The sequence below is a fragment of the Leptodactylus fuscus genome, chromosome 11 (assembly GCF_031893055.1).
Source record: "Leptodactylus fuscus isolate aLepFus1 chromosome 11, aLepFus1.hap2, whole genome shotgun sequence".
NCBI classification, from domain to species: Eukaryota; Metazoa; Chordata; class Amphibia; order Anura; family Leptodactylidae; genus Leptodactylus; species Leptodactylus fuscus.
In genome coordinates, this window is record NC_134275.1 from 40,841,321 (window position 1) to 40,850,106 (window position 8,786).

The 8,786-nt window shown below is 45.4% G+C and overlaps 1 protein-coding gene across 1 annotated transcript in view; it reads right to left on the reverse strand.

Annotated features, from left to right (window-relative positions):
• The window catches only part of LOC142185444 (solute carrier family 53 member 1-like), a 48,851-nt gene extending 44,173 nt beyond the window's left edge, over window positions 1-4,678 (reverse strand). Inside the window, exons 1-2 of the mRNA XM_075260875.1 lie at window positions 4,610-4,678; window positions 320-371 (exon numbers count right to left, since the gene is read on the reverse strand). Coding sequence (XP_075116976.1) covers window positions 320-371; window positions 4,610-4,678 — 121 coding nt within the window. The remainder of the gene's footprint in view (window positions 1-319; window positions 372-4,609) is intronic.
• Window positions 4,679-8,786: the final 4,108 nt, after the last annotated feature.

Sequence of the window (8,786 nt, forward strand, 5' to 3'; positions counted from 1 at the left end):
ACGTAAAACTCACCGGAACATCGAAATCCTCGAGTTGTCTCCTAACTGGTTGAGGAAAAGCTGGGAGATAATCAGCGTGGCCGTCACCACCCCTCAGGGGTTGTCACCCAACTTTCCCAGATGTCTGAATGGAAGGCTAGAATAGGTATTTTGTTTTTAAGAAGGGAATGCTCTCTGCAGTATGTCACATGTACAGTACATTGCTCTTTTGGGTTTCCCCTCCATTTTGGGGTACTGTAGGAGTCGTTCTATCTCCGCAGGTTCACTTTACAGACAGGTTTATCTTTCTGCCTGGAAACAAGTATTCAGCTAATCTTACCTTCTGGAGCGAAGCTTTTATCAGCCGCCTCATACAGCACGTCCTTCAGTGCCTGCCAGCGAGAACAAGAGACAAGAGGATGCTGGGACATGGCAAGTTATCTCCCAGATTATTAAACATTGACAAAGCTCCGACCCATGTAAGATATGGCGAAAAAGGATTTGTGACCCAACAACTTATATATAGGGTGTGTGGATTGTGTTATCACACCACAACTATACTGTGTGTGTGTGTGTGTGTGTGTGTATATATATATATATATATATATATATATCTGCAGGGTGTGCGGACTGTGCTATCACACCAATGAAGGTACAGAAACAAAATTAAACATCTTTACAAAAGGGCGGAATGTAAGGCTGCGTTCACACGGAATAACGTGTCGCACATTCTGACACGTAAACACGTGTCAGAGTGAGCACAGTAAAACAGAATCCCATTGACTTCTATGGGTTCGGTCTTATGCGCGCTACCCATTTAACTCAATGGGAGACTTTTTTACCTATTGCTTTCAATGTGATATGCGTGTATCACATTGAAAGCAATAGGTAAAAAAAAAGCGCCTCCCATTGAGTTCAATGGGTAGCGTGCGTAAGACCGAACCCATAGAAGTCAATGGGATTCTGTTTTACTGTGCTCACTCTGACTCGTGTTTAGGTGTCAGAATGAGCGGCGTGTTACTCCGTGTGAACGCAGCCTTACATTGACTTCCATTTTGTGTATACAGCTCCTAGACAGCGCTATGGGTCTCCATGGCTAGAGACTACAAATCCTGTGTATTCTGATCCTGCTGTCATATATTATTTTTTCTCTCTTTATCTCCCTCCTTCTATGCTGTCGGTAGGTGAGCACAAGGTGTGGAGTGATATGTGACTGTAGGATCAGACTACTCGTTTGTAATGTAGAACCATGGAAACAAATAGATCTAGAGAGAGTGAGAAATGGTGATGTATTATCCTTATCAGTGACCCCTCACTAAATAACACCTCTAAATTGGTAGTTCAGTTACCTGCTATTAATGACCTATTTTCATGATAGGTCCAACACCCAGGAACCCTGCTGATCAGTTGTTTGTAGGAATTTGTGCAAGTGCCATGACCCCTTCAGTACTCACATTGCATGGTCATATGTGATGCAAACAGTGAAGGGGTCACAGTACTCACTCAAACACACAATCCCTTCAAACAGCTGATCTGCCTGGGTCCTGGGCATTGGACCCCCACTGATCTCTTATTGACAAACTATCTTTGAATACCCTTTAACAGCATTTATCATTAAGATGGACCCTTGTTTATTTAAAATTGATGGCTTGCCGGGGCTCCCACTGATCAGCTCTTTCCCAGCATTATGTAACTGCTGGGCGCTACTCTGTTTACTTACCGTAATTACCAGTAGTTGTGGTTACTAATAGCTGTGTTAATATTTATGGCACTTCACTTCAGCATCCATAACCACCACTATGAAGAATATGGTGACGGGGGTGTTGGTTGTTGTTTGCCCCGTGCCCACCAGACATTAGTTATGCCACAGAGGTCCAATTTTGAGGTGTGAAATCTAATTTAAAGGATCTGGTGCATGGAGGCATATATTAGAGGCATCTTACATCGGCACAGGGGCCATCAAGATTGGGGTACGAAAAGCCAGTCTTGATAAGTCTTCCCCAGACCATGAACATATTGGGGCAGATTTATTAACCCTTGTATACCAGTGTTCATGCGGGAATTCATGAAACTCCATTTGTTGCCCATTAAACCAATCACAGCACAGCTTTCATGTGACAATGTTGTGCGTTGATTGGTTGCTATGGGCAACAAAAAATGGGGTTGTTCTGCTATGGACACATCCCCTATACACAGGAAAGGGAATAATCGTCCAATCGCCATTTACCCCAGTGATCAAGAGGACGGGGGACAAAAAGACCCCTTGTGAATGGAGCGCCAGCGAGCTTGTGTGACCGGGACTGTAATTTCTGGCATCACCAACAGGCCCATAGAGGTGAATGGTGCGCCGGTCACACAAACACACTGGTGCCTCATTCACAAGGAGGCTTTAGGGGAACATTCAGCTCCCTGACCTCCTGATATATGGGGGACCCTGTGATTACTTATCTCCTGTCCTGTGGGTAGGGAATAAGTGTCCAAGATGGCACATCCCCTTTAAGGTTAGGGCTACACGGCAACTTTGGGCGCGAATAGTTTTGTGTGACCAAAGATCGCCATGTCACCCTGCAACTCCCTCTCACTGTAAGTGACTGGATGACGACCCTGAGGGCACTGTGATTGTGACCTGTAGTCGCCGACTAGCCCTAGCCTTAGGGAGTTGCCATAAAATTGCCCTATATGTAATGGGGGAGATTTATCAAAGCCAGAACAACCAATAACAAGAGCTGGAATCTGATTGGTTGTTACAGGCGTTTGCTCCACCTTTCCTTTGCATCAGTTTTGCTAAAACGGGATGCAGTTTACATGGCAGACTCGTCCCGCTCCAGCTTTCTGCTGCCTTTGCAGCGTCTCTCTTTTTATAGCGCGGAGCCGCCGCCTGGAGCTGCCTTGGGGGATACATTTTAAATATGTAACGTGCATAAAATTTTTACAATCTGCACTTTTACAGAATTTAAATAGCTAATAATTGTATATAGAATCCGCCCGGACCCCCGACTATAAACATTACATTGCTCCTCATTTGCATATAGAACTGCAGGTGAGAAATTTCCCGTCTCTCGCACAAAATACATCTCCCTTCAGTTTATTCTGCTACGAAATAAGATTACGCGGCGGCGACGTCTCGGGAAGACGCTCCAGCCATAATATCCTCCTTACAGGATCAACCGCTCCTTATTTACAATGCATTAAACTTAAATGTGAGTGCAATGACTGCCACTTATAGGAGACTTTATTGGGGATGTTACAGTAATGGGACGATATATGCAAATAGCTGGCTGCCATTTAAAGGGGCGGTGGTGTGCTGTGACTGCTCTTCAAGGGATTCTCCACTTAAGTTTTATTTTACGGAAATTGGAGCACTGTTATTGTAGAGACAGACGGGTATGAATTGCGTTCTGCCATGACGCCGGGCTCGTCCTATAATACCGCCATTGCTCTTGTGTAATGTTTTATCTATCCTGTAGATGAATGAGCAATGGCTGTAGGGCAACCATAATGTCGTATTCACACAGCCGTTCCTGCATATCACCCCAGCCCGCAGATAGATAGGCTAGGGTCACCTGAATATGACCTGGTGTCTCCCCTTGTGAGTCGCTGCCTCCATTGCTGAGATTTTTGGCTATATGTAAATGAGCTCTTTGGAGTAATGGCCGCCTCCTCGTTGCTTCAAAGAGGTAAGAAACAATGATAACGGTGTCTCAGCAATGGAGGCCGCGATTTAAAACTGGAAACTCTTTGGCCAGGAGTAATAATTTTGGGAGGTTCACAGACACTTCTGTGGTGCCCAGGAGATTTGCTGAAGCTTCTAGGAGGTTTCCCATTTTTAGAGGAGCCCCCTGGTCTTTTTGGAAGGTTTATCACATGTGATCTATGTGCACTATTATAGCATAGTAGTGGAATGTCCTACATCTCTCCCTGTATCACCAAGCTCACTCACTATTAAAGGGTGTGAATAAGTTTAGAAAAACATGGCTGCTTTCTTATAAAAGAAATAGAACAGCAGCCCCATCCACTTTACCAGAATACTAGGCTTGACTGACTGGTAGTTGTGGTGCTGTTCTGAATAGAAAGTAGCCATGTTTTTGTGATCCTGGACAACCCCTTTAAAAATCATATTCAGTGAATCATTTTCTGTGCATTTTATTATTCTTTGTAAACTCCGCCCACAGGCATAAGCCACACCCCAATAAATAGCCTTCTGAAGAGGGCTTTACCATTGTATGACTTACTGTAAATAGGCCGGAAAGTTTTCATACATAAAATCTCAGCGCCACCACAAGAGGGCACCAACTACACAAACGTGTACAGCTTCCATTGAATTCAATAGAGAGTCCAAAAGATCAAGTGAGCTAGTCTTAGCTCACCCACAAACCCTTTAAGGAATTCTTGCACTCAAACCCGAATTACAATGTGGACCGGACTGATATGAGATGGCTCTCTCTACAGCGCTGCTGAATATGTTGGTGCTATAATACTATAATATTTGGGGCCATGTGGTAATACTATGTTGCACCTCCTGTGAAATGGTCATGATGGAACAATTCCTGTAACGTTCCCCCCCCCCCCCCCCCTGTTCAGCCGGTTGTCCCAGACCACCAACCCCTATTATATAATATTACGCACTTACCTGGTAGCTTATATACTGTTTCCTCCATTCTGGAGTCAGATGGACTGATAAGTGGTCAGAAAACTTCATGGCGGACACGTTACCTGCAGATCCCCGGCGTGACTGAGAGCAGTGACCAAGGCTTCAGCACCAGGGAGTGGACAGCGAGGTGACAGGTGTGTGCGGGGGAGGGGAGATCAATGTCTCACATCAAAGACTGTATACTCTGGGTCCGCATACATTACCATGCTTAATGCTGCTCCGTCTCACAGTGATCACAGCCAACTACTAACCTAACATCTGTCAACCCCGTAACCAGTGTATTTCTATCTGTTTCTGGGAAAGCTGGGTGAAAGGGATTGTCACGGTGACACTGGTTCTTCCCAGGGAATATCCAACATCAAGCTGGTAAAAATTCTACTTTTATCTGTTTTAGAGAAAGCTGGGTGAAAACCAATATGGCCACCATGATGGTTTCTACAGCAATTGGCTGGAAAATAAACATACTAAACCTAATCTCTATGTCTAAGGGGTAGATCTGCTGTTCAGGGTCTTGGGAAAGATGAGTGGTGTGCCTATGCAGTAATGGCAGCCATTCAGTACAGAAAGCTGAGATATGAGGAGTTCTAGGGCAGGAACCTCTACTGTAGGACTGCTCAGTGCTGCCTGGGACAGCTCCCTATGGCTTAGCTCCCCTATGGCTCAGCTCCCCTGTGGGACAGCTCCCTATGGCTCAGCTCCCTATGGCTCAGCTCCCCTGTGGCTCAGCTCCCCTGTGGCTCAGCTCCCCTGTGGCTCAGCTCCCTATGGCTCAGCTCTCCTATGGCTCAGCTCCCCTGTGGGACAGCTCCCTATGGCTCAGCTCCCCTATGGCTCAGCTCCCCTGTGGGACAGCTCCCCTGTGGGACAGCTCCCTATGGCTCAGCTCCCCTATGGCTCAGCTCCCCTATGGCTCAGCTCCCCTGTGGGACAGCTCCCTATGGCTCAGCTCCCTATGGCTCAGCAATCCAAACCGTTCATTACGTAACCCGCAGAGTTAGGTGACATGTACACGACCATGCGCATGTAACTGGGCTGTGAGTCAGTGTTACGTGGATTACTTCAGGAAGTCCAGGCCACTAAACAGACAGGTATAGGACCAGACCCCAGGGCTCACAGCTGTGTGTATACAGCCAGAGAGATGAATGGTCAGTGAACCGAGAAAAACCTGCCTATGACACTGACAATACACATGGCCATGTCCATAACTAGCACCCCCTGCATTCAGCACCATGGACAGGGCCTGAATGTCATAGCAGCCAGGAGATCAAAGCTTTTCTAAAGTGGGGAATTTGTATGAGCGCACTGAGTTCACACACTACCCTGCATGTGGTGAGCTACAGATTTCCTTTTTTGGGTAATTTGTATATTTAGACCAGCACTAGAGATGAGCAAGTAGTATTCAATCGATTACCTCCCCTGCATAGTTATTGGTGTACTCGGTCGCGTAGCATGTGGTAAACGCAGTAAAAATTCGATGCCCCTCCCACCTTCCCTGGCGCTTTTTTACATCAATAACTATGCAGGGGAGGTATTCGATCGAATACTACTCACTAGTGTTGAGCCAATAGTATTCGTCAAATACCTCGCTCCCATAGGAATGCGTGTTAGTGGTCGTGAATATTTGACGGCCCTTAACCCCTTGGTGTATTCGGTTGCTTCCACACATTCCTATGGGAGCGAGGTATTCGACTAATACTATTCGCTCAACACTACTTCTCGCTCATCTCTAACCAGCACCATACATTCCGCCATCTTTGATGTTGGAGTCATACAATGTTCATGTGAGCAGCACTCTCCTTAGCTTGCAGATGGGCGCACTTATTCTAGCGGTAACTGACCGGAACCCACCAAATTAAATGGAAGCTTGTGTTAAAGGATGGCCAGCACCCCAGGTAGTTGAGCTTGCTTGTAAGTTTTATTTTATTCTATGTTAGAGCAATGTATCATATACAGAGTGTAGATATTGTAACAGCAAAGAGCCGAGAGCAACGTTTCAGGCTGTGAGACCCTTCCTCAGGCATTTAGAATCTGAATAAGAAGGCGTGATGGCTGCCGCATATCTAGCACAAATATATTTCTTATGGGGCCCAGGAGAACTGATCCTGGTAAAGAACCCAAGGATGGGGGAGATGTATGTCTTCCCTTAGCAAGCTCTTAGCATATCTTGTGCTAGATATGCGGCAGCCATCACCCTGTAGACTGCTATCCATCCTTTAAAACACTTAAAGGTCACTTAAAGGGGTTGTTTAGGATCTACAGTTCTGCGCAAGGAGGCAGGGAAGATGTTGAAAAAAAACCAAAAACCCACAAACAAACAAACAACATCCAATGTCGCCCATTGCAATCCAGCCCTGCGCCTCCATGGTCACTACATGTTACCGCTGAAGGTAAAGGAACTGGGACCTCACAAATATACATCACTTGTGACACCCTGTGTGATGGCCTCAGCAGTCTCATGCAGCAAGGACTTTCCCTGAAGGGCCCAAACTTTGGAGAGCGGAGCTCTAAACACAGGAGAGTAGGGGTCAAAAACTGTCACTTCTAGACTGTGTATGCCAAGACTAGACGGTCTTAGGCTATGTACACACAACCGTACTGGTTTTACTGTCCGCAAAAAACATGACTTGTATTTTCCCCTACATTTGTCTGTGCCTCAAATGCAAACAAATATAGGACATGCTTTGTAATATGCGACCCCTTCTACGGCCCATAGAAATGTATGCAATGGTGGGTCAAATTACAGTTGTGTGCATGAGGCCTTAAAGTGCCGCACAAACCGCCTCATCCGACTTTACACCACTTATTAGTTGTCTTCATTTCTGACTCTCAATTTAGCATAAAATGACACAAAACAAATTACTCCAGGATTCTGCAGCAAATCTATCTGCAGTAATATATTTTATTCACAGTGTATGGTGCACTTTGTTAGGACTTCTTTAGCAGAAACAGCGCCACTTTTGATCATGGGCTGTGTCTGGTATTGCAATTCTACCAAATTTAACTGAATGAGGATGAGCTGCAATACCAGACAAAGCCATTAACAAGTGTGGCACTGTTTCTCAAATAGAAGCACTTTTTTGTAATTGTATGAGGCAAGAATAATACATTTTATTGTTAGATATGATTAAAAGTTACCTTCCCCCTCTGGTGATCCTAAACCTAAAAGAAGCTTATAGGATTATATAAATATAGCTACTTTTTTTCCTCAAACAGTGCCACACCTGTCCCTAGGTTGTATCTGGTACTGCAACTAATTCCCATTTGCATTACTGGAGCTGAGCTACAATACCAGGCACAACAGATGAACAGGTGGGGGGGGGGGGGGCTGTTTGTGGAGAAAGTAGCCATGTTTTCACACAGCTGTAATATGAGAGCATTTTACTGTCTGTATTACAGCTACAGCCACCCATCACATACATACACTAGACACACAAATATATATGTATGTATGTATATATGTGTGTCTGTCTAAGTGAGGGCTGCTTCAGTAGCACAGCATGAAGGTTGGGTATTGTGGCCACAAGTCGGACACTAACACATCCATGCTGCAGTAGTACAGCTGTCTAGAAGCAGGCTTGGTCCCAGTTCAGACTTTTGCAGGCCTAGCATATGCTACAACATTAATCTATAGGTAATGTTTATTGTTAATACATATTTATTGTTTACCTGCAGAAGACTTGTAATTCCACAAAACTGCCACAAGATGTCACTGTTCTTTCAGGTTTCCTATGGATTATCACCTACCCACAGAATAAGGGTAAATTCTAAACCCATGAGGGTCAGTCCACTGGGACCCCTACTGGTCAGAACAACAGGATAGCTTGTACCCCTGTCACTCAGGGGTGCTGCCACCCCACGTGTTTCTACAGGACAGTGCTTGGCAATTTCTGGTACTCCCACAGAGAACAATGGGGCAAATCTGTCGCTTAATTCAATGATCCCTGTTCTTTTGACTACTGAGGGTCCCAGTATTTTCTAACATGTCCCCCATTCATGTTGTCCCTTTCAATCTCTACCCTGCACAGTGGGTGCTCCTGACCTGGTGGCCACTGTACAGGAAATATAGTGAAGTGGCTACAGCTTCATGTCAAGGATCAGTCAGACCCCCCTCCCCCCACTAACCATAACGTCATATCAATGTGCAGTCAGTTTTATA